The sequence below is a fragment of the Gorilla gorilla genome, chromosome 6, assembly GCF_029281585.2.
Source record: "Gorilla gorilla gorilla isolate KB3781 chromosome 6, NHGRI_mGorGor1-v2.1_pri, whole genome shotgun sequence".
Lineage (NCBI taxonomy): Eukaryota > Metazoa > Chordata > Mammalia > Primates > Hominidae > Gorilla > Gorilla gorilla.
The window spans coordinates 107,016,634-107,044,415 of NC_073230.2; the positions used below are offsets into that span (position 1 = coordinate 107,016,634).

Below are 27,782 nucleotides of genomic sequence, written 5' to 3' on the forward strand. Positions count from 1 at the left end.
GGGGTGCTAAAGAAAAGCAGGCGAAATACATTGGGACAGTAACAAAAAAAAAAAAACAGTTAATTTAGGTAAAAGGTAAAATACACCACAGAATGAAGAAAAGAGATGACCCAGACTGCTCTTTAACCTTCATGTCCTAGAGAGGTTTTTGATATGGATTGCATTCAGAACTGTGGAAAGGAGCCCATCTTTTCTCTTCATTTTGATTTTATTAACTCCAATGGGGGAATTTTATTCGTGTTTTAGCCATATCTACTTTTGATTTCTACATTATCCTCTCTTCCTTTCTACCTGTATTTTTCCTAATAAATTGTTGACTTATTAATTCACTACTTCCTCGCAGCTTTTTTTTGGCTTTACAAATCCACTGGAAAGTTATATGGGTGTATCACTTTGTGTATTTCGGTGTGCATGTGTAGAGGGGACAAAAATCCTCTCTCAAACTATAAATATTGAGTATTTGTGTATTGAACATTTGCTATAACTACTAGGTTTCTTAAATAATCTTAATATATAAAACGATATAGAAAAAGGGAAATTATAGTTCGTATTATTCATCTAAGTGAAGAGATTAAAACCCAGGGAGTAAATAAATTGTCTAAGGACTAAGGTTGTATACTATTTAGGTGATAGATGTGGGGCAACCGTATGGGTTTTATGATTAACAAATAAACTTCTCACCACTCTACCATATCAACTTTTCCATAAAGGAGAGCTATAGTATTCTTTGCTTAAATAAATTTGATTAGTGCATGACTTCTTGAAAACATATAAAGCAAAAGTCACATTTGATTCTATCAGAAAAGTGAGTAAGCCATGGCCCAAACAAAAGATGCATTAAAATATTCTGGAATGATGGAGCTGAAAGTAAGAAAAACGACTTTTTAAAAAAGTTTACTGTTAGGAATTGTGAAATTATGCTGAATTTTAGTTGCATTATAATTTTTGTCAGTCATACGGTCTGACAACCTGTCTTATTTCTATTTCCCCATATGAAGAATGCTAGTGAAGTATGGATATTAACTATTACTATTTAGATACATTGAAGTTGCATAATATGGATAATACTTCATTGGTTCCCTGAAAATGTTTAGTTAGTAATAAGTCTCTTACACTATTTGTTTTGTCCAATAATTGATATTTTCTGAAGACTTAACTCTAGAATACACTCATGTCAAAATGAAAGAATTTCATGACACATACCTGTATTTGTTTTGTGTCACAACATGAAAAATGATGGTTTATTAGAAGTTTCATTGGGTAGGAAACACATTTGAATGGTATTTACTAAGAGACCAAAATCCTTGGACTTCACTCTAATTTTAGTGTCATTTAGAACTCAAGGTCTCAGTAAAAGTAGAAATAAAGCCTGTTAACAAAACGCAAACTGAATATTAAAAATGTAACTGGATTTTCAAAGAAATGTTTACTGGTATTACCTGTAGATGTATATTCTTTATTATGATCTTTTGTGTAAAGTCTGGCAGACAAATGCAATATCTAATTGTTGAGTCCAATATCACAAGCAGTACAAAGGTATAAAAAAGACTTGGCCTTTTCTAATGTGTTAAAATACTTTATGCTGGTAATAACACTAAGAGTAGGGCACTAGAAATTTTAAGTGAAGATAATGTGTTGCAGTTACTGCACTCAATGGCTTACTATTATAAACCAAAACTGGGATCACTAAGCTCCAGTCAGTCAAAATGATCAAAATTATTGAAGAGAATAAGCAATTCTGTTCTTTATTAGGACACAGTAGATACAGACTACAAAGTGGAGTGTGCTTAATAAGAGGTAGCATTTGTTAAGTGTCAATTACTCTATTATCCCTTGGAGCTTCTCAAAATAACCATATAAGGTGTAAGATGTTAAAGGTTATGGTTACATTCAGTGCACATGTAAGCTAATAGGCTGAGAGAAGCTAAATTACTTGCTGGGGTCTTACAGTAAGAAAGTGAGCTGAAGTTTCAGCCCAGATTTAATTGGATTCTGGGCTCTTTATTCATGTTACTTCATGAATCTGTTTCTCAATTGTGCAGAAAAAAGGGGGCTATTTATAAGAAAAGCAATAAACAAACAAGTAATGATCTCAAATAAGTAATGCAAGAAATAGTGAGATTTCAAAATCAGTGGCGGCGATTTCTCAGTTCTGTCCTAAGTGGCCTTGCTCAATCACCTGCTGTCTTTTAGTGGAACTTTGAAATTATGTTTCAAACAACACGAGTCAGTTCTAGAATGTTTGACTCAGCAAATTAACAGGCTCATCTTTCTAACTTAATGGTGAATATAGAAATTCAGCTAAATGGATGTTAATAAAATTCAAACGTTTTAAGGACAGATGGAAATGACAGAATTTTAAGGTAAAACATATGAAGGAATATAAGATAAAGGATTTTTCTACTTTCAGCAAAAACATACCCACTAATTAGTAAAATTAATAGGCAAAAAAAGTTGCATGCTCTTATACTGTAATGATTATCATTTTAAAACTAGCTTTTTGCCTTCGAGCTATCGGGGTAAAGACCTACAGGAAAACTACTGTCGAAATCCTCGAGGGGAAGAAGGGGGACCCTGGTGTTTCACAAGCAATCCAGAGGTACGCTACGAAGTCTGTGACATTCCTCAGTGTTCAGAAGGTAAATAAACCTGAATGCCATGTGGGCCATTCTATTCCCCCTATGTGTAGAACTGTAACTCACATTAAAGGTTAACAGCAACGAATCAACCATAACAAATATGTTGTTCATGCAAATGCAACTACAAATAATTATTTAAACATTTTTATACAATGTTTTTAAAACTGTTGGATTATCACCAGATTAATGCAAAATAACAGAGCGAGTTATCAGTTTGAATTTCAACACTGCCTGAGACATCCCTCTGGGGAAAGTGAAAGAGAGGGTTTACTTACCTACTGTCTTGAGCTCACATACCTCAAAATCTACTACTGTGTGGCACCTGAAAGGAGTTGAATGAAGCTTAGCCTTTCATTAGCAATGTTAATTCTATTCAACCAGCACCTGCTTCCACAGAAATTTTGTCCAAACTATCATGAAGTGGTGTGACAAGGGTATATGGACCCAGAAGATAATACAATATAAGAAGGGATCACTGGAAGCTTGACCCCATGCACATTTTGGTGAAAATGTGCCTAGAATCAAATGTGACACATAGACTGGAACTGAGTACCATTCAGAATAGGATCTGAAGAGATCAAAGCAATGGAACCCAAACTGTCCTGAAGGCAGGCACCTTAAATCCATGTCTATGTTTTCAGCTCTTCTCACAGCATAAAAGGGCATTGTCCTTACTTTTGCAGTGGAAAACTGAATGGCTGACAAGATGGAAGAGTAACCATTTCAGCATTGTATGTGATTTCATTTTTCTTAGTTATCTGGCTACTGAATAGCTGGATTTTTCAGTTCTGTCAGAAACTCTAAATTTCCAAAAATCTAAGTGAAACATGGATGAAACTCTGTTAGAAAATTATTAGGATTTTGGAGTATTTGGGGAGGGGGACTACTGGAATGCTGTCCAAGTTTTATACTGAGATATCTTACCTGTTTGTTATTAACCAAATATTTTTAAAAATATTTCCTCCATAAATATTCAGTTAATATTAGGTTGATATTTATCACATAAAAAGTAAAGGCTACTGTTAGATAATTGTCACAGAGAAGGATGTTTTCTGTTGTTAGTGAATTTGAAATCCTTGACTTTATGTGCTACAGCCAGTTCCATCTCCATTTGTAAATTCTTACTTTCCATTCCATATCATATTCTGTTCCCTATAACCTCTTCATTGTTTTCTTTTCTTTTAAAAATAATAAACTTTTCTATGATCACGTTATGAACAAGTCTGTTTTGTATGAATAAGTCTGAATGAATTAATATTTGTCTTAAACTTGCACATGGAAGAAAAAAAACCCCTACTTTTAGGGGAATCTCTCCTATTACAGTTTTCTGAGGTTGAAAATCATTGACAAGGGGTTTTGTTTGACCTGAAAACGTGTTTTCAAAGGCCGGTACCTTGGCCAAACTTTAAACAGCTTACTATTTTCATTACCTGCCTGGTTCTTGTGAGGATATGATTTTTCAACTACGGGTTTATAAGAAAAACATTCATCAAAATATACTTACTTAACATAGGACTGGACTGCTAGGTGACATAGATTGAAAGTGCTAGAAAAGAAGTCCTTGAATAAATCCTATTTTCAGTTATTCTTATCTCATTAGAATGTAACTGTCTAGTATCTTTAATAATTTGAGGTCATCACACCTCCCTTAGAAAAGGCATTGCTCATTGGTATTAATGGCACATGATGCTATTGGTCACCGCGGCACCAAAGGTTGCAGACATGTTCTTTCTGGAAATAATTAGTGGCCTGGCAATAGTGGAATAACTCTCCTGTGGGAGAAGAGAACCAACATCTGCCCTGTAGGTTAAACATATTTCGGAGAGTATGAGTTAAACTGTGATATTTTAAATTCAAGCTAACACAAGCAATGTGTTAGCAGGATTTTAATGAAAAAGATCCAGAATAAGAAGCATTGTCAAAACATTGGCAGAGAAAAAGAGTGACTTATAAAATCAATAATATAAAATATACAAAATAATGTGACATGATATAAATTTCTTCTAAAATACATATAAGGGGGAAACCTCAAAATCCAGAATGCTTAAGTTGTATAATAGATGGGCCATTTCTATCCATGGATACAAATTAAATGGTAAGTTATAAAGGTTATTTTATTATGGCTAAGATAGCAACTATAAAATCATTTTGCATATTTAAAATTAAAGAAGAAAAACACCCATAATCAAACTTTAGACTGTTCAAATGAAAAAGACATATAGGACAGTATACATTTTTTGAAATTTTTGTAATTATGCTTAAAACTTGGCTATATAATCACCTGAAATTTGTTTAAAATTAAAAGAATTGTATCTGATAGTCAATGATTAATATTATTTTCTTATAATTTAAAACTTTAAAATATAGTAAATATTCCAAAAGAAAACAAATATTCTTTTATCACATTTATCACCTTCCAGTTAGAAAAGAGGAATAAGTTCAATAGATCTATTGTGTGAATGGTGACTATAGATAATAATATTATATTGTATATTTAAAAAATGCTAGATGTTAAATGTTCTTACCACAAAATTGCTATGTGAAGTAATACATATGTTAACTAGTTTGATTTAGTCCACTGACAATGTATATATGCTTCAAAACATCATGTCGTACATGATAAATATGTAGACTTTTATCAGACAGTTTTAAAAAAGAACCTTATAGAGTTATACGGAGAAAATAATTAGTGCTTGATTCAAAAGTTTTAGAAAGTTGAGGTATGCAAAATCCAATTTCTTGCTTTAGCGTTTGCTTGAAATTTAAAATAAAACAATCATTAGTCATTGGAACAGATGTCATTTCTAATGACTGTCAAATGATCAAGTAAATATATTTTAATTAAGCCATAATCATTATTTTTAAAAATACAATACGTTTAAATCCCAAATAATACTGACATAAGTTTATGTGTATAATTCGATACTCTATGTGAAGAAAGACTTTTAAAAACAAAGATTAAATGGCAAGTTACAAAGATTAAATGGCAACTCATAATTTATTTGTCAAACTTTTATTTATATATGTAAATTTGTGAGACTATTTACATTTTAAACATTCAGTTTTGTTGAAGTAATCACCTGTATGGATTTTTCTGAGACTGTCTTTAATGGAATAAAACAAACACTAATTAAAAATAGATTCAGATACTTTCAAAATAACTGTTTCAGTCTGTATACTCATATCACTCCTGTTTTATGACTGAGAAAAATGAAACACATTTTTAAAGTTTGGTTGGTTAGTATGATGAGAAAGCTGTTAAATTAATCCTCTGTATTTTCTAATTCATATACAGTTTTTGTAGTATTCTACTATTATTCAGTCCAGAACTGTACTTAGAACAAATATTGAACCGATGAACAGAAACCATTACTCTGTGAGTTTTCGTGATCTATCTAGGGCAGTAGTTAGCTTGTTTTGTTTTGTTTTGTTTTGTTTTGTTTTGTTTTAGAGGAGAACTTGCTGGAGCAGGTAAATAATGTACTGACAGCAATAGACAGAGCCAAAGGGCATTCCTACATATAAACTGTTACATCGTTTATATGTTCACCTGTTTCCTTGAGTACATGGACTTGGTTTCACCTGAACTGCTTGACTTTAAGAAAATTTAGAAGAATCTGAGAATTCCCAAAGCTTGAAAAGTGAATATGAGTTAAAAATTTGGCTTTCTTGAGATAATTCTTATGACTAACTTGATGGCTTGATTCCGTGGTAAAACAGCCAACTTTTCAGCCATTGACTTTGGATAAGGTGTCCAATCTAGTTACATTCCCATGCACTTTCCCTGCAATCCCTCCAATAGATGAGACTGCAACAGGAGAGCAAGTTAACTGTTGTAAACAAAAAAGCAGAGGGCAATGAGGACGATGTTGAAAAGGGTAGGGATACCAACTTTCTAAAGTTATTGCTATCAGTATATCATAAAGTATAACTGGTTAGAGTATGTAGGAAATAAGTTAAAATATGTAAAACAAAAAGGCAGTTTGGGATAATGCAAAAAAATACTAAGACTATGGGTCAGAAGATTTGTGTTCCAGGCTCAGGTTTAACATTTTGTGTTTTAGGTAAGTCTCTTAAAACTTTTGTGAGACTTGTTTTCCTCACTGTAAGAATCAGATGATATCTTTCATGTTTTCATATTTATTTGTTTGTTTTTGTTTTTTGTTTTTTAGACAGAGTCTTGCTCTGTCGCCCAGGCTGGAGTGGTGCAGTGGCGCCATCTCGGCTCAGTGCAGCCTCCACCTCCTGGGTTCAAGCAATTCTCCCACCTCAGCCTTCCAAGTAGCTGGGACTACAGGCACGCACCACCAGACTCAAGCTGGTCTCAAACTCCTGACCTCAGGCAATCTGCCTGCCTTGGCCTCCCAAAGTGCTAGGATTACAGGCTTGAGCCACCGCACCTGGCCTATACCTTTTATGTTAAAAGTATTGTATAAACAATCAAATAATATGTAACTATAATATATTTAAGTATCTCAATTCAATCATGGCATGTTTAATTCCCACCCCAACAATAACTTTCATTGCTTTCTAAAATGTAACATTATTCTTGCTAACTTCTATTTATTTATTTTTAGGCCCACAACTGCAATCATAACTCTCTCTTCCCTTTACTATCAACATAGCATATTTATGCTTCTGATTTTATGTTATTTTGTCCCTTTATAATTTATCCAACTCATCTATTCAAGGTCCTAGTAAAATCTAGTCTCTCCTATAAAACTATTACTGCCAAATACTTAGAACTTCTTTTTTTTTTTTTTTTTTTTTTTTTTTGAGACGGAGTCTCGCTCTGTCACCCAGGCCGGAGTGCAGTGGCGCCATCTCGGCTCACTGCAAGCTCCATCTCCCGGGTTCACGCCATTCTCCTGCCTCAGCCTCCTGAGTAGCTGGGACTACAGGCGCCCGCCACCACACCTGATTAATTTTTTCATATTTTTAGTAGAGACAGGGTTTCACCGTGTTAGCCAGGATGGTCTCGATCTCCTGACCTCGTGATCCACCCATCTTGGCCTCCCAAAGTGCTGGGATTACAGGCGTGAGCCACCATGCCTGGCCAGAACTTTTATAATAGATCCTGTTATCTAGAAAGTTGCAGAGCAAAGTGAGGTCCAAGTACCAACAAGAGCAGCAATGCCTGGGAGCTTGTTATTAGTGCCCCAGCCCAGACCCACTGACTCAGAACTTGCCTCTTAACAGGATCTCAAGGTGGTTTTTACACACATTCATATTTGAACAAGCATTGATCTGCCACACTCATAATGGAAAGTGGTCATCTTATGGAACCATCTGTTTCATTCATGTAGCTATTTTTTCTTAAAACCATTAAAATGTGTAAGTCAAGGAAAAATTTTTATAATACTGCTCAATGTAGTGATTACCAGAAAATAATTCTATTCACCCCCATTAGAAAGGAATATACTATCACAAGATGCATTTGCTGACGGAGGCATAATAGATGTAATCTCTTTCCTGAGTACGATACAAGAGTAGAAATTGTATATATGAATACTTATCTTTTATGTGTGACCCTAGTACTCTATTGTACATTTCATCCAACACGAAGGAACAAATAATGATAAATGCTGCATCATTTTCTTTGATGGTATCAAAATTTGTGTTCTTAAAAAAAAAAGAGAGATAACTAAATGAACCTGTTAAGCATTCACATGGAAAGCTGAAATGTAAGATTGCATCATCTATGTTGAGCACTGCTATGACCCTGGCCAACCTGAGCACCTTTATTGATACGCTCATGGACTCCACTCATTTACAGTTCAGGTGCTTATTGGGTGTAGTCTGGAAAATCTCAGTATCAAATGAAGGGAAGCTGAGTTGGCCTCTTAGCTAATGTATTAATATAAATGAAGGAAAGCAGATGGATCAAGCCAAGTTGTTGCATGTTTCAGAAAGTTAATAGTTAATGTCCCTATTAGATTATAAGAATCAAGGATTCAAAAGTGATGATTCTAATACTATAATCCCAAATTACTACAAATACTCATTAGGCTAGATTCCGTTGGATAAAACTAAACATTGATGCCTCTTCCCACTTCAGCTAAAGTTAGATGATCGGTAATTGCAAGATACAAATGATGTGTTTAAGGAAGTTTGCCTGATTCATAGGAAAGCCAAGCAATGATTTATTCCACAGGATGCTTTCTGTGCTACAAATCAACCTGTTTGAGAAGTCTCACTTTCAGCAATTGATGTGATTCAGTTTTCTGTGTGACATAAGAGGCCAGCCAGAAGAGAACAATGAATTAACCTCACAAAATCATCAGTAAGATCCTACCTAATTACATTAGCTTATACATTTTAAAAAGAGTGGGAACATGGAGTTCAATAGCAGGTCATCTTCTATCCTAAGCCAGATAGGAATGTAAACCTGCCCAGCTTATTCAACATGGATGTTCACTAACAGAAAGGAGCTGTGATTTATTTTTTAAAAATATCCGTATTCTTTGAGTGGCACCAGATTTCTATATGAAGCCAGTCTCTTAAATCTATGTGGTCTTGATTATGTCATTAACCATAAAAGTATGACACAAACTCAATTAAACTTTGTATTTCCTGTGTATGTATTTGGAGGGCAAATTGAGAGAGAAACACTATTGTGCTGACAAATAGATACTGAGATCTTTGCATTTTAGACCAACACAGGAAAAATTTCCAGGGATCTGCCTTTTATTTCCATTTTCTAGATACCTTTGAGACAGTTATTGAAAAAATAGATAGACAGCATCGTGGCCCTATAGTAAATCTGTGTGACACTAAGTACAAAAATCCCACTTAAACTGTATGATGTGTTCTATAGGGAGTAGTTTATGTCACTATTTATAGACATTAGGCCCTAATAAAAAGTTAGAATGATGTGTAGGATTTTTTAAAAATCTGTTTACTAAACAGGTGCTATTCTTTAAACGGAACAGTGGTGTTTTTGATTTTGCTGTCAGAAACAATTAACATGCCATACTTTAATTTTATTAGTTGAATGCATGACCTGCAATGGGGAGAGTTATCGAGGTCTCATGGATCATACAGAATCAGGCAAGATTTGTCAGCGCTGGGATCATCAGACACCACACCGGCACAAATTCTTGCCTGAAAGGTAAAATATTAATGAATCATGCTTTCAGTGATTCTTTTACAAACTATTATTCACTCTATGACACACTGCTGTGGAAATTCTCTTTATATTATGTTTTCCCGATAGGACATGAACATAACATTTAGAACTCCCAGAATGTTCAGGAGTTCTTCTGACAGAATTTCTGGCCATTATATTTGGAGGAAATAGTCTAAGGGCAAAAAGATTTATGATGAGGTATATGAGAACACTGACTACATAGTCAACTGGTCAGAGTTTCTAAAATCAGCATGGTACTGAACACAAAATCATCAGCAGGGTATAGAGTGGAAGCACTAAAAGAAGCTTCTTTCTCTCTCAGAGCAGAAACAAAACAAAACCAAAGCAAACCACAGGACCAATTCAGTAATGACCACTTTGACAAGTCTTAGCTGTGATTAGAGGTATTGTTACTAATTGCAGGCAAATCTCCTTCTGGAGCAGCATCTTCAGAGACTCAGGTACTGCAGGCCACACGCATAACAGCATGACATAAGTAGTGGTCATAGGGAGTAAAAAGTAGAGCAAACCATTCAGGTTGCTTTGTCCTGGTGTGTTTTGAAATTGCCCATATAAAAAGCCAATTTGGAGAAGTCAGGCAACTAAATCTATCTTTTATCCCCAGGAATAGGTTTTGAGCTTAAATCATTACCCATCTCTGCCAAAAAAAAAAAAAAAAAAAAAAAAAAAAATCATGTCTACTTTTGCCCATGTATTTTACATGAAACTTTTAAGGTGGAAAAAAAAAAAGGAAGAAGTTCATTTATTTTGATTATAAAGAATAAAAATACAAATAATTACACAGGAAATTCCGTCCCCCACCTTTCTTTGGAAATTGCTGTTAGGTGTTTTTCCTTTGTTCTTTTTCTCTATTCTTTTTTGTTTGGTGTTATTTTTAATGAAATTAAAACTCCAGCTTATTTTCCAAATAAATGCTTATCTTGTCGTTTAAGTGAGAGCAGAAGGGATATGGTAGCAATTAAAATCAAGTCACCAATTCAGGACTCTGTTCATTTGAAGGGAGGTGGGGTGTGGAGAAAGTAGTGTGATGAAGTTTGTCTCATGATCTGGTGAAGGTGAGGGCATGACCTCGAAGGGCTCTATTTCCAAAACTGAGTTGTCATTAGTAACAGCGCTATTGAAACCGAACTTTCAGTTTGAACTTTAAGCCTTCCCTAGAAGAGGACCTGTTTTCTTAATGAGCATTCTACATGAAGTCATGTTTTTGTAATCTGCCCTTAACTGGGTTCTAAGAGAAAGAGACTCGATTTGGAACCTCAGCTAGTGGAAAGGTACCACATGGACCTAACTTATTAGCCAGCGGATGATACTCTGTCCTTAGTGGGATATATAAATTAGTAGATTCAATAGTCAGTGATCAGCAGTCCTCGTAAGGCAAAACATAGAAAACGTCCTCTTTCCCCAGCTAGGTGTAGATAACCTAAGTGGAAAGTTATTTTGTGAGCTGAGGGGTGGGTGGTGTTTCCAGGCAGATTTAAGTGACACTTTTCTTGGTGTGGTTTGCAGATATCCCGACAAGGGCTTTGATGATAATTATTGCCGCAATCCCGATGGCCAGCCGAGGCCATGGTGCTATACTCTTGACCCTCACACCCGCTGGGAGTACTGTGCAATTAAAACATGCGGTAAGTGAAGGTCAAATTTATTGCTTCCTTTTCCTCTCACAGACTGGATCTAAGCAGGCGATTATTAGTGAGACAGGTTAACAACTATTCAACTTGATGCTTTAATGTGTGCAGGTTTTAATATTTTAAGAATGTGTTACATAATCCTGCCCAATCTTTTGCATTTTTGGAGACTGATTATTTTGACTGTGATAAATATGCAAATACACACATCCACAGAAAACATTTTTACTTATGGCAAGAGCATAAACATTCTAATGTTATCAAGAAAATTTAAAAAACCACAGAGAGAGAAAAAGATCGGAAATGTGTGCAGCATCACAAAGTCATTAGGGGAGTAAAAGCTAGGACCTTAGAGCCTTACCTTCCAATCCTGTATCCTTTACCTACCTTTCCTCCCCGGAGACATAACATGAGCTCTCAACTGATGGAGAACTTCTTCTGGTGAGTGACAGAGGCTGCAATGAAGAATAATGAGTCAATAGAAGTTTATCACAGATTTCTCTAATCTCTATAGCTGATCCCTACCTCTCTGACTGTCTTTGTACCCAGCCTGCATTCTGTTTCGATCTGTCTTTTAGCAGTCCATACAATCATTTTTCTACATGCTGGCCCTTACCCAGCTTTTCTGAATTTACAATAAAAACTATTTTTAACCTGTTTTATATTGTTCCTTTCAATCTGTGAACTTGGTCCTCTCCTCTATGGTTAAGTCACACATTTTCACTGTTCTCTTAAACAATATTACATAATGTTTTCATTTCTTTGAGTACAGGGCTAATTTTTTTCAACTGGATATTAAAATTCTTTAAAATCAATAGAATTGCATAAATTTAGTAAGGTATAATAATGTTATAAATTGGCCTGATAATATAAAGTTATGTATATATGGACAGATATGTAAAGCTAAATAACCTACATAAGATCAGGCACCAGCACCTAGAGTGAAATATATAATTAAGAGGGCATGGATTGATTTTCATATATTTGACTATAGCAGAATGATGGGGAAGTTCCTCTGAACAAACCTAACTGAATATTATCCACACTATGGTACTGCCGAGGTAAATCTCTCTCAATCTAGACCTGCTAATAAAAGGAAATGTTTTGGACAACTCTTAATATTTTGGACAACAATAAATAACTGAAGAATCTGGAAGCCTTTCAGAGTAAAACACTGTGTTCCAAGGAAATTGAATCATGTGTTTTGTCCTTTAAAATAAAAGATGACTCCTGTGACAGTGTTTCTCTGCGTAGATTGGGTTGGTTCCACTCATTGCTTTTTAAATTGTATTAGTCTTTCCATTTATTATCTCATATTTTCTGTAGGTCAGGAGTCCAGCCATAACTCAGGAAGGCTCCTTGCTAGGGTCTCAAAAGGTCCTGATCAAGGTGCCTACCACACCTCAGGTCTCATCTAGGTATAATAAACCAACTGTTTCCCTTCTGATTTTTTTGTGTGTGTATGTATGTGTGGTTTAGGTACTCTTTTTTTTTTTTTTTTTTTTTTTTTTGAGATGGAGTTTCACTCTTGTTGTCCAAGCTGGAGTGCAATGGCACAATCTCAGCTCGCCACAACTTCCACCTCCTGGGTTCAAGTGATTCTCCTGCCTCAGACTCCTGAGAAGCTGGGATTACAGGCATGCACCACCAAGCTCAGCTAATTTTGTATTTTTAGTAGAGACAGGGTTTTTCCATGTTGGTCAGGCTGGTCTCGAACTCCCGACCTCAGGTGATCTGCCCGCCTCGGCCTCCCAAAGTGCTGGGATTACAGGCATGAGCCACCATGCCTGGCCGGTTTAGGTACTCTTATAAATTTTCTCTGGAATAAAACCTATACACACACACACACACACACACACACACACACACACACAGACACACACACACACATACACACTCACCTGCATATTCACCCAACTGGCATGCACACACCAAGAAATCCAAATGTTGCCCTCCTCTTCAGTTCCAAACCAATCTTTAGGGTATTTTTAAAAAGAGATTGAGAGAGGCAAGAAATAGAATGACTATGACACTGGCTAGCTATTAAGTAGGTTTCTTTTTCATCTTCTGTCCAAAAAGGAGCTGGCTAGTTATGCAAGTAACATGCTATATAATTCCAATGTCTTTGTTAAGCAGAGGATAGAGTTTATAGGGTGTTAATTCTAAAAAAGTGATACCAGAATTTGTAAGCCAAACCTATATCACTCAAATTTAAAAAGTCTTCTGAGCTTTGGGAATATTTTGGAAATATTTTATTAAAGGATAGCTTTTAGTTTAAAAAATACATATATGAAAGATATATAGATATGACTATAAAGAGACGATCCTTCTATTAAAGTGGATGAAATAAAGTTGACATTCTGGAAACCATAAGAGATAATGTTTTATGAATATTCTTTCAAATGTTTTGGTTCACATATATAGTAAAGCCTATAATGCAAAACCAAACATTTGGTGGTGGATTCAATTGTGCATTGATTTTCTATTGTGGCATAACAAATTACCAAAACCTTAGAGGCTAACAACAACACACATTTATTATCTCATATTTTCTGTAGGTCAGGAGTCCAGCCATAACTCAGGAAGGCTCCTTGCTAGGGTCTCAAAAGGTCCTGATCAAGGTGCCTACCACACCTCAGGTCTCATCTAAAACTCCATGTTGCATTTAAAGTTCACTAGTTTTGACAGAATTCAGTTTCCTGTGGTTTTAAGGCTGCAGTATAATTCTTCTAGAGACTGCCTAACTTTCTCTGACACATAACCCTCTCTACAATATGGCAGTTTACTCCTGCCAACAGGATAGCATCTCTCCTGCTTTGAGCTTTTGACCTTCAGACTCTCTTTTAAAGAGCTAACCTAATTAGGTCACTCCTGCCTAGGTTAATTTCCCTTTTAATTCACTTATAGTCAACTGATTAGGGACTTTAATTACATATGCAAAATCTCTTCATCTTTGTTGTATAATATAACCTAATCACAAGAGTAGTTCTCATTGTATTCAAAAGTTTCATCCATACCCAAGGGGAGAAGATTGTGCAGTGTGTACACAAGTCGGTGGGGATCTGGGGGACCACACATGTATGTACTTGTACTGGTTGTAATAGATAATTAATTATTATTTTTTATTCGTATCATTAACTGGGCCAGTTTTCTGGTTTTCTCTTAGTCCAGTCCAGCTGAACTCATTCTGGGTTTTCAATGTTTCCAAAACAAAGAATAAAGATAATGATTATGTCACTTACTCTCTAGAAAGTTGGAGGGGAATTTCTAAACTCGTGTTTTATCATATACTAACTGTATTAGCAAATCATAATTACTATCACTTATTTAACACCTACAAAGAGGTGCTTTCCATTGTAGAGTTAACAATCCTTATTTCATTCTTAGCAAATGGTTGCAATTAGGCCAGTGAGGAAGGGGGTAAAGAGATGGATGGCTGGAGCAGTATGGTAATTCAAGACAAGGTACATGATTGATATGGGTAGGGTATGGGGTAAAAACAGAAAACTGAAAGAAGTTGAGAAAAGTTAAGTTGATATGAGGCAGATCAAGTAAGATCCAAGAGTAGCCCATTCAGTTGCCATGAGAAACACTGAAAAATTAAGCAAAGGGAGGGCTCTTACCTCATTTGTGATCTAGAATAGTGATCTCTAAACTGGTGTCCATGAGACCCAGGAAAACACAAAGACTCTCTTAGGGGCCTTTGGGCATAGATTGCTTAAGGGGCTCAAGTTCCACCTCTTCTTCTCTCAGGTGAATTCTTTCCCAAAGGTCCCTTCTTGAGATACATGTGTTTCTCGGAAGCCAGGCATGTCAACACCCCTACCCTCCCACACTGCCGCTCTTTCCTACTTTACCTGAATTTTACTGTAGCTCATTGCCCTGGGTTTAAAAACCCTGGGGACATTAAACAAAAAGATCTTTGAAAATACATTAAACATATATTCATGCTGTTTATAATTTATGGAGTACTGATAATTGTATCTCTATACACTATACATGTGTATACATACGTGCATGTGTCCACTGTATGTGTGTATTTTTCTCTTAAAACCTTAGGTCACAAGACATCTTAAAATGTAATTTCAATGAATAAAAAGCTTTCAGAGAAGTATGATGAGGTGAGGAATAAAAGACTATTCAACACAAAATACAACACAGGCCAGTAAGAAATAAAGAGTGTGATTAAGGCAGTAAGCAGTGAGAAAAACAAGGTGGGGAAGGATGTGAACAATATCAAAAGGGGGAATGTACAGTATATAATGACAAATTGGTTATACTAGGAAATGGGATAGGGAGAGAGAAAAGTCTAAAATATTTTAAAATTATTGGGTAGATGACATATATATATATATATATATAAGAGGCATTAATTTGAGGAGAAAGATCACAGGTTTAGTTCTGCTTATATTGAGATGCAGGTGCTTGGCATCCTTGTTCATAGCACATCTAAGTTCATTCTTCTCCGGAAAGTCAAGGAAAGTCACAAGTGAACAGGGATAGCGAAAGCCTTGGGCATCAGCAATTCCACCCAGCATGTTGAGAACACAAAGAGGGTTGTTTGCCCCTTTCTCCATAGCATTCATTGAATAAATATTTTCTGAGCAGCTATTATATGTCAAATAAACACTTTTCTAGTAGCTGGGGATACAGAAGTGAATAAAACAGACCAAGGCCTATAACAAGATAGAAAATTCAGAACTTTAACACAAACCAGTAAAGCAAAAGATGACACTGCCTTAATATTAGGATATTCACATCTGCCAGCCAACGTTTGAATACTGCTCTCCTTTTATTTGTTCCTTTTATTTGTTCAAAAGCTGAACTACAAATTTGTTCTAGTCACTTTGCTTCCAAGCTTCTATGTTACAATCAATGTATCACTCAAAGTAAAGAATTAATGTTGCTCATTGTCTGACAAATGTGTGCCAGGGGGCTCTGGGATGGGCCTTTTCAGACTTCCTTCACACTGTATTTCTCAGGAGGGGATATATACCTAAATGTCATCAGCCCACAAATATTCTGTGTATATAATTTTAACAGCGTTTTGGGCATATGGAATTTTAAGACATCACGAATATGTAATAAAATTGGAAGTCCCGCACAGTGCTTGAATGAAGTACTGATTTTTTTATGTTTTTCCCTGATTATAACTTCATATTCTGAATAACAGTTGGTTCTATATATTAGTTTCCTGCTTTTCAGAGACAAATAATAATGTTTGTTAAATTTATTGTATTTTTTCTTTAAGTTTTAAATTCAGGCATAAATGTGCAGGTTTGTCATGTAGGTAAACCTGTGTCATGGGGTTTTGTTGCAAAGATTATTTTGTCACCCAGGTATTAAACTTAGTACCCATTAGTTATTTTTCCTGATCCTCTCCCTTCTCCTATCCACCACCCTCTGGTGGGCCCCAGTCTATTGTTCCCCTCTATGTGTCCATGTGTTCTCATCATTTAGCTGCCACTTTAAGTAAGAACATGCAGTATTAGTATTTTTATGAAGTAAACTCCAACAGGTGCCTGGCAATTTAAAAGCTCTCTTGTGATTGATACCCCTTAGAAATCACACTGAGTATTTAGATCAGTTCACAAACTTCTTGGACTGAAGATACCTTTATACTTTTCGACATTATTGGGAAGCCCAAATTATCTGTGTGGATTATATGAATCCATGTTTTTCTATATTAGAAATTAAAACAGAAAATTCAAAACATTTATTAATTCATTTAAAATAGCAATAAGGCCATTGGCTATTAATAAATATATTGTAATGAAAAATAGTAAAACCAGTGGCATCGTCAACTTTTTACAAATTTGGCATTTAAAAAAATTTTCTTTAATGGCACCTTAAATGAAGACAGCTGGGTGTCTTGTATTTGCTTTTGCCATCAGTCTTTCAGGATATCACATATCATGTGCCATCTGAAAGTTTCATGGTGTAAAGAACAAATGATGTCTTAACATTACTGTGAAAATAGTTTTGATCTCCTGGACCCCTGAAAGGATCTCAGGAAACTCAGGTGTTCCAGGACGCTCTAAGAACAACTTTTTGCTATATATCAGAACATGCAAGACTGATATGGTCCCCTTAAGAGTACACTAATTAGTATTTACCTATGAGCTACTCCAATTTCCCTCAGCCCCTCAGCACCAGAAACTGCCTCTTCTCTTATTGATTATCTTTTACCCTGATTTTCTTCATGAATCCTGTAAAGGGGAGATGGGAGGGTCTGTTTCACCTTTTAAGCTCTCTTTTGCATGATTGGTACTATATTTGCCCAGTTTAAAATCCAGAAGCCTGGTATAATCCTAGATATAGCCTTCTCCTTCACTCTTCACATTTGATTTATCACCAAGTCCTGTCAATTTTATCTTCTACATACCTTTCACATAAGACCATTTCACTCCATCATTGTCTCCTTTGTCCAAGAGAGTATCATTTTTTAACATTAATGGACTTCAGAGTGAAATATCTATATCCACTATTTTCCCTGCAAAAGAGAATGTTTTCAAAAGTATGATTATATCATTCCTCATCTATAGAACACCACACACACACACACACACACACACACACACCCCTCTACACATAAATTAAAAACCCTTCAATGATTTCCTTTGATCTTAGGGCAATGACAAAACATAACCATCTGTTACCCCCTATCTATATTTCTAACCTTATATGTGACTTCATATACCTCCACATTTCTCTCCAGGCTCTCATGCTGTCTGTTCCAGCCACAATGATTTTCTTCCTTCGCCTCATATTTTCCATGTTCTCATTATAGTCTCTTTACCCCAGCTATGCCTTCTTCTTTCAAAAAATTTTACTTTCTTCCTTACCTAGTTGGCAGCTACTCATTCACATTTCAACTAAGTTATGATTTCCTCACATCAGCTCCTTCATTTGAGCTCCCTTACTGTATCATCTCCATATATTCTTATGATAAAGTTTAATTTATAAATTAGGACAATAAGAGATTAACAACAACAATAAAATAGAATAATGATAACAATATGCCAGCATCACTATTTTTGTGCCTTGGGGCCATTGTTAAGTAAAATAAAGGATACTTGGGTATCAGCACTACAAAACTATGACCGTTGACCTGATCACCTAGAAGGCTACTAAGTGACTAAATGGGTGGGTTGCATATACAATGCTGGACAAAGGAATGAGTCACATTTGAGGCAAAATAGAACGGAGTGTACGTTTGAAACGTATGAATTGTTTACTTCTGGAATTTTTCATTTAATATTTTTGGATGACGGTTGACCACAGGTAACTGAAATGGCAGAAAGCAAAACTGCAATTAAGGAGGAACTACTATACTTAAGTGCCCAGAAACACTTTAGAAGTGAGACCTGGGTAGATCTTTGATAACTAAGGTGTCTATTCGAGGTATTGCTCTGGAGTGAATTGTGTCTCCCACCAAATCCATATGTTGAAGCCCCAACTCCCATTGTGACTATATTTAGATATAGGGATTGTAAGTGGTAATTAATGTTAAATGAGTTCATGAGAGTGGGCCTTAATCTGGTAGGATCGGTGGCCTTATAACAAGAGGAAGAAAGAGAGAATTCTGTTTTTCTACCGTGTAAGGACATAGCAAGAAAGTGGCCATTTGCAAGTGAGGAAGAGAGCCCTCACCAAGGACCCAATTGGCTAGCACCTTGGTCTTGAACTTCCTAGCCTCCAGCAATGTGAGAAGATAAATTATTTTTGTTTAAATCAGCAAATCTGCAGTCTTGTTATGGCAGCAAGAGCAGACTAATATAGGTATGTTGCCATTGGAAACAAATATACAAAAAAAATCCTTTCCCTTAGTAACCGATGAACATGGACATAACTTTAAAAGAACATAGTCGTCTTTTAAAATTCAGTGTGTTTATATGATGAGAAAATATTTTTTACAAATTGTATACAATTACAAAATAATTTTTACAAATTATTTTCTTTCTTAGACAAAGCTGATTGTTTCTTTGAGTTTTCCTAATTTATCCAAGGCCAGAATAGAGATTCACAGAAATAAAATCTTGTGTCCTGTGTCAGAAAAAAATAATGCTGTCAATACCCTTTTTCAAGGGAAAAATCTTTTACTTGGAGGTCTCTTCCAAATCATCTTCTAAAGAATAAGGCTATAGAATTGAAGACCTTTCATGAAAGTCTTGTCTCCTGAGCATTTTGTACCAGAAAAAGCTTAGATAAAGTCCAGGGAAAAGTTTGAGGTATGAATCCTGGCTTCACATGGAAAGCAAACGTGCAAGCAATTTAAGGTTCGTATTTTGGAGGTCTTTACTACTTTCTATTGTCAATTTTAAAACAAGAAGCTCTTTAAATTTATAATGAGCTCGATCCTGGTCTTCATGGCCCACAGAGCATAAGTATTGTTGATGGGAGAGTGGCTTTATTACACACTGTTCTCAATCCCGAGGGACCTTCATAAAGTAAATTCTATTTCAGTTGCTCTTCAGTAGCTGGGAAGAAGCAGTGGGTTAGCTTGAACTGCTCCAGGGGATTATCGGGTATTTGTCTACCAGCCTATGAATTGACTTATTCTTAGCTATAGGGAAAAGAGAAGCAATAGCTTGTCTCCATTGGGAAATCTGGGTTTTCTTTTGGTGGGGATGTTGAGGGCAGGGTGGGTTTGGTGGAAACTGTAGATGTAAGCATTTACTTATCATTCATATGAAGCTTACAGAGCCCTGGGTGTCTCTGTTTGTAACATACTATGCACTCCTCCTCTCCAGTTACCATTCAGACCTCTATCAGGGCCCTGTGGCCTCTCTGCAAGGCTTTGGCTAGCACTTTATAGAAAAAAGTCATCAGATTTTTTTTTTCTAATTAGTGATCTTGTTCTCTTGGTCTCTGTTGGGAGGCAAGATGGTTGTCCCAAGAATTAGACAACAGTGAATACTCTTTGTCTCAAAAAAAATCTGTTCAAATCTTAAAATTCACTTCCAAATTTTGTAGCAATCAGATCACAGCACAACCACACCAGCAAAGTGAAATTAATGTTCCAAGAGGCACGCAATGTATTTGTTCATATTCAAACAGGACAGTGAAAAATTTCGATAGCAAATGTTGTTTTACTTAAAGCATTTCCAAACAGAAAATTTTGTGTCAATCATCAAAGGAAAGCATTCCTTTACTCACAGACCACTGATAATTACATAAATACCTTTGCTTCTGCTTCCAATGGGTAGCCACTGCTGATACCCCTGGCAAAATGTTTTCTTTGTTGGAACTCTCAGAAGAGTTCCAGATATTTTCAATGTTAACTGGGTAGACATGATTGCAAAAATATTTGTGTATGTGGGGATGCTGTATTTTAAAATACTTGTTGCTTTGTCTAAACAATCAACTTCAGCTGATATTTGGGAATGTTTCTGTGTTTTCTGACATTTTAGTTTGGCCAATGGAGACTTTTCAAAACCCTCCCTTACTCAGGTCCCATGTTAAGTATTAAGTACAAAGGAATGCCTTTCCCAACATTTAATAGCCCTCTTCAAATCAATTGTCATGAAACATTTGTTTTATTTTTACATCCAGTTTTGATATTTATACAGCAGGGCTGCAGGAGGAGTTTGTTTTACTGCCATCGAGGAATAATTAATTTTGTTTGAATAGCAAGTATGTGAGCAGCAAAGATCAAACATTTATATCACAGTTAAATGGTCTATGGACAAATCATTCATCATGGTCCTCATCAGATATTTATTAAACAGCTTCATGGAGACTCATAATAACTCTTATTTATTGATGAAAACTAGTTACCTTGTCGTACTAATATATCTTTATTCGCCTGTATTATTTATTCTATACATTGCCACGAGAATTATGTAGTTTTTATTTACGGGGTGACTTCTAGCAGTTGAATGTCAAAGGGAATAAATACAATGCACTGATTTCAGAGGGTGCTTTGGAGTTAAAGAAAAATACTAGCTAAATACTCCAGTTAGTGTTTAAAATAATGACAAATATTTCCAATAAATTAAAACACAAGAAAAATAAAACTATTAAGTTATTAGAGTTATACACATTTTAAAGTTATGGATATTTATTTTTAAAAAGATGAAAAATAATAATGTTATTATTTAGATTCTTTACATCTTAATAAAGCCTAATGAAAAAGTTATATTTATTTGGTAAAATATTATATTTGTATTAATTACAGTAATTCTTTGTATTCTATAATTTAAAAAATTCTAAAAGGTTTTATTTTCCATCTCCAAATTAAAATATATTAAATAGTTTAAATTATTTAATCCAAAGCCGGCATTTGGGTTTTAATTTAACGATTTAAGATACTTTTTAAAAAATGAATGTTCAATGACTTTTCGAGTTTATAGTAAATGCTTTAAAATATGCTAATGAAAGTTTAGAAAAAAACCTATTCAACATAATAGTTCAAGTGATGAGATTTATATCATTGCTATTTTTAAAAGTGAAAGATTCTTCAATTAAATCTTGTTGGAAACCTCCAGTTGAAGTAGAGAATTAGCACTAACAATGCATGTCTGAATTGACATTGAAATTTTAGTGGATAAATCAGCAGTGAACTATTTTCCTGAATATTTTAAAGCAAGTAGCCTTTTCTTTGACTTGCGGTTTTGGTAATATAGATCTTTCATTTCAAAGATGTTCTTAAAATTTCAAAATTTGCTCTCAAATAAGGAATATGTTTAGCCTTTATCAGTATTTACCTCTTATCATTCCTCTTAATATTTCCTGATTATCATGTGATTGCTTATAGTTGCTCATTGCACCTGCCAGATATTGATTTTTTAATGAATTGTGATAACCTATGTCTACCTTACTGTCTCCATTTTTATAAGGTATATTTCCACTTGTGTCTGAGTTTAAGGCTCTAAGTATTGCTTCAGATTGTAACTATCATGGGTCATTTCTGTAAGAGTGTAACTTTAAAATGTTATTTTTGGAAAAATTACTTAGAAATTCGAATCACCCTTGACTAATAACATGCTCTAGAAATGATAGTTGATATTTAATCTTACGTTGACAATGTAGACAGAAAATTTTACTCTCTCACCCCTACCCAGGCATATCCTTACAGTAGGAAGTTACCTTCCCATAGTAGAGGAAACAGCCTTTTGAAGCTGCTTCCATATTTAGAAATTTCAACAATGTTCGAATCCTTAATCATGTCTGAATATTATATTCCTTTTATTTATTGTCTTGATTGGTATCTGGCAAATCATACTTGTATCCAAGGAGTGGTGGGTTAATTTTTCATGGACTGAGCCTTGAACTAGTTTCTCAGTGAGATGCAATGGATGGACCCATATCTAGCCAAAGATGGCACTGATTGACACCTGGACTCATCAAGACTGGATCTGTGAGTTATGTGCACAGTATAAGAGTAGTGCTTGAGAAGAATGGCTCAGTAGTAAACAATCAAAACAAATCACATACAATTGAGTAGGAAAGTAAAAGAGTTGAGGTACCTGAGGCAACAATGAAGTCTATGAGATTAGTGGAAGTGTGTTTACATTGGCTGTTCTAACTCTGAACTCCCTTCCATTGTCAGGACTTAGTCCTGACTGAGGTCACAAGTTTGCTGCCCAAGAGCTTGTGCCCCAAAATTTTCTTTTAGCATGTTAAGCTAATGAACTGATAGATGCCCAAGGACATTTATTTTTGTCTCCTTTTCCATCAGTTTTATAACTAGATATGAAATATAGCAGTACAAACTTGACCTTTTACCTGTTTTAGAGTTATCACCTTTTAAGACTTTCCCCATACATTCAGTCTCCTCATATCATTTAACAGTTAATTCAAATAGTCAGAAATAGAGTAACTTAATGGCATTTATAGTGATGAAATATAGTTCCTTAGGACCTATGAAATCCATCTTATTTTGTATTTCACCAAAGACCTTTGGATAGTATTGAAATTATAAAAGACTTGCATAATCAGCATCAACTTTTTCTATACAAGCCATTTCTCCAAGTCCAATAATTTTTGTTCTTCCTAAAATCAATATATATCAGCAATATCAATATAGATGAATTCTCTAGGCTATCAGCTCTCAGTTACCACTTTATGGGTCAATTACTGAACATTTTTCATCTTCATTTGAGTTTCTTTTTAAGTTTGGATATTTCTGAGTCATATTTCTATTCTCTGAAGCAGATATACAAAACATTGAAACACTTTTTAAATGGGCTGCAATAAAGTTATTTAAAAGGAATTTACTGAAAATTTGCACAGTACAACTTATTTCAGTAATTAGGGTAGTCATTAAGGTAACGTTTTCCCTTTTTTCACAAAGCTTCATAGAATAACTCTAAACATAAGCTATTGTTTAGTTTGCCTAGGTTAGCTCATAGAATGCAATGAAATAAAGCATTCAACTAACTACATAAGGTAGAAATGGTTTGTATGAGAGAGGTGTTTAGATGAAATTTAAAAGCTATTAAAATATTTACACTATTAACTATAGAAAACTTTCATAGGCATCCCTAGTCACTGAAAGCATGTCTAATTCTGGCCTGTCCTTCGTCCAGGGGTACATCCAATTCCAAAATGGATAAATCAATGAAATTTACTCAAATCTTAAACTGTCCTAGAGGCTGTCAACTTGAGTTTCATCCAGAGGCATCTTGAATGGCCATTTAGATTGTAAAGGTAGCTGGGAAGTTTACACTTTTATCAAACCATAAACATTTTCATGTATGTTTTAAGAAGATATATGAATTTTAGTTGCTCTGGAATGTTTTGAGTTACATTTTGATTGACTAAACATTACACAGAGAGAGAGAGACCAATTGTGGTAAAAATTTAATTTTATACTTTTTTTACTTAGTGACTGAGGGTTTCAAATCTTCATGACGTATAGTAAGCATTGAAGTTGGACTAGGAAAAAAAGCAGGAGATAGATCTTCCTAGGAATAACTGATTTTTTCTTTATTGTCAACAAGATGACTAAAAATATATTTAACATGTTAGCTTAGAATTTATTTATTTATTTAATTTATTTTTTGAGACAGACTTTCACTCTTCTTGCCCAGGCTGGAGTGCAATGGCACGATCTTGGCTCACTGCAACCTCCACTTCCTGAGTTCAAGCGGTTTTCCTGGCTCAGCCTCCCAAGTAGCTGGGATTACAGGCACCTGCCACCACCACTCCTGGCTAATTTTTTTTGTATTTTTAGTAGAGATGGGGTTTCACCATGTTGGCCGGGCTGGTCTTAAACTCCTGACCTCAGGTGATCCACCCACCTCAGCTTCCCAAAGTGCTGGGATTACAGGCATAAGCCACCATACCTGGCCAGAATATATGTATTATATTGGAGGAAAATTATGGTTAATTTCATTACCACTTTGTATGTACTTATAAGCAAGCTGATTTTATAAATAATTGTACAGTCATTTCAGAAACACTATATATTCAGCATATATAAGTTATACATGTGGAGGTAAAATGCATTTAAGTAACTTTTCAAGAAAAAACTAATTTAGGATTTGAATGAAAGGAAAATTGGAATGAAGTTAGTAATAATGTTAAGTTAAATTTCTTATTCCACTCAATTATTATAAAAGCTTATAAGTAACAGAAAAAAAATCTGCTAATACAAATGCCAATGAACTCTAAGAGGCAAACGACATCTTCAAAGATTTTATATAAGTTTTTTGTTGTTGTTGTTTTTTGCCAATAGCTGACAATACTATGAATGACACTGATGTTCCTTTGGAAACAACTGAATGCATCCAAGGTCAAGGAGAAGGCTACAGGGGCACTGTCAATACCATTTGGAATGGAATTCCATGTCAGCGTTGGGATTCTCAGTATCCTCACGAGCATGACATGACTCCTGAAAATTTCAAGTGCAAGTGAGTAAAGTAGGCAAATGTTATACATTTCAGTAGGCCCTGGGGAAAATGAGGTAGAGTGGTTACTTTGTACTAATTTTGTGTTAGTGATCAAACTTCAGCGTGCCCAGTGATAATCACGAGTTAAAAGGCAGATTACACCTCCACTCAGAGATTTTGATTCTCTTAATCTGGGATTTGGTCCTCAAATATGCATTTCATTAAGCATTCTAGGTGGTTCAGATCCAGAGGGTAGATTCACTATGCTTTGGGAAACACATCCCTAGGTGGATTTCTGATCACAGTTTTGCTCTTCTGGGTCTGTTTAGTAAATCAATTAATAGTCATGGTAGCCAGGCATGTTTCAAAATACTGCCTTCTTAAATTTTCGTATTAGCTTTGGGAGGATTACACATTTTTCCTTTCGAAAGAATGGAAAGAAAAGGCCTACCACTGAAGAGTTATTAGCCTTAAAGATCTGTGAATAAAATAATTTTTCAAAGCTTAAATGAATGTGTTCAGTTGTTTCTGGATTTGCTTTGAAAAGTGGGGAAGCAAATCAATTGTGTAGATGACTCAAGCCAAAGAAACTGCCCTTGAGTATCAATTACACAGTTGTTTTGTGCATTCTCTATGGGTACTTTTCATACCACTTGACTTTTGCAGACAGGCACAGACACAATGCCATGTGTTTTTAAATTGTCCACCTTGTTATGAGGAACATAAAGTGATTGCTTTTGAAATTAATAATACACATCATTCATAGTGGCTTTTCTGAAATAGCACCTATAAATAACATATATTGGCTTTATGTAATTGGCTTTTAATAAGACAGCCTAACATTTCTGAATGAAGAGCTATGAGCACTAGTTGGCGCATCTACCATAGGAGAGGGGAGATTTGTGTTGTATGTGTGTGTGTGCATGCACAAGCTTTAGCTAGTTCTGTAATTTATTTGTTTAAATAGTAAATATTAATCTAAGATTTTTTCCCATTAGTTTACAATAACAAAATTGATAGTTGTCATGCTGGGTTTATTTCCCTCATTTCCATCACAGCAATTCACTCTCTATTCATGACCGATGGGTTTCACACCTGAGAAATACATATCAAAGTAGAAAAAACAAAGAAACAGAGAAAATATTAGTTATAAGGGACAAAGGAGATAGTGTCACTGCCATTCACATTTTTGTTAACTTCTAATGACTAGTAATACCCAATAAGAAATTGTGTACGTGAAGATACCTAGTGAAATTCATCTGTAAGAAAAACAGAATGGATATAAACATTTAATTCACAGACTTCACAAGTGAAACTTAAGTATCAGAAGTTACCTGTTATATCTTGGTAGAATTTAAGCCATCTTTTCTTAATTTTGTTATTTGTTTTAAGTAACCAAACATAAGTATTAAGAAACAAAGCTTGTGCAGTGTTATAAAACTGATAAAATCTGATTCAACATTTTTCTCAGGACATTGATTTACCATTTACTATTTGTGATCTAGTAGTGAGGGGTGTACTGGTCACGTGTCTCTATTAAACATTAAACATGAAATATTACTTGCCCACTTGCCCCAGTACTGAGACATTACAAATGGCAGTCTTTGGAACACTGTAACTGAACAACACTGCCTGTGATGAATCGACATGAATCATAAAATCATCAATTTACTTTAGTAATTGTAAACCATCCTTTCTTCAAGTGAAAAGTAAGGACCTAGTAAAAATATTTGGGCAAATCTTGACTTTCATTCTTGCTTAATGTAGATTATTGATTGAGGTGCTTCTAATACAGATGTTAAAGTCAGTCCAAACTAAGACTTTGATAGCTCTCGATCTTCACTTAATTAGCTTGTCTAAATGAACAATCCAGAACTTTGGGAGGATGAGACGGGAGGATGGCTTAAGGTCAGGAGTTCAAGACCAGCCTGGGCAGCAAAGGGTGACTCCATCTCTACCAAATAATAGAAAATAAAACCAAAGTGTATGCAAAGTTCATGTAAAATTTAACACACATATTTTATACTGACATAGATTTTTTTAAAAAATGTAAGTATAAATTGCTTGTCTCATCTATTCAAGTTAATAATTTTATAAGAAGGCTAAAGGTTTGAATATGGGTTATGAACACTTAACTATACAGTGGCTTTAATCATTGGTGGCCGATGTTCTCATATCCTTAAATAATAGTTTGTGTCAGGACTTACTATGATTAGATAAGACTAATACTTATTGACTTTCTAACCCAACACAAGCTTCTTCCTTAAAAATTTCTCAGTTTCGGCTGGGTGCGGTGGCTCATGCCTGTAATTCCAGCACTTTGGGAGGCCAAGGTGGGCAGATCACCAGGTCAGGAGATTGAGACCATCCTGGCTAACACGGTGAAACCCTGTCTCTACTAAAAAAAAAAAAAAAATTAGCCGGGCGTGGTGGCGGGCAACTGTAATCCCAGCTACTCGGGAGGCTGAGGCAGGAGAATGGCGTGAACCCGGGAGGCGGAGCTTGCAGTGAGCCGATATTGCGTCAC

The 27,782-nt window shown here is 35.2% G+C and overlaps 1 protein-coding gene across 2 annotated transcripts in view; it reads left to right on the forward strand.

The window, feature by feature from the left end:
- The window catches only part of HGF (hepatocyte growth factor), a 71,318-nt gene that overhangs the window by 15,399 nt on the left and 28,137 nt on the right, over positions 1-27,782 (forward strand). Inside the window, exons 5-8 of one of the 2 annotated variants that reach the window (XM_004045662.5) lie at positions 2,497-2,639; positions 9,630-9,750; positions 11,296-11,414; positions 25,102-25,276. In XM_004045662.5, the coding sequence (XP_004045710.1) occupies positions 2,497-2,639; positions 9,630-9,750; positions 11,296-11,414; positions 25,102-25,276 (558 nt within the window). The remainder of the gene's footprint in view (positions 1-2,496; positions 2,640-9,629; positions 9,751-11,295; positions 11,415-25,101; positions 25,277-27,782) is intronic. The other variant, XM_019031817.4, reaches the window with a different exon arrangement.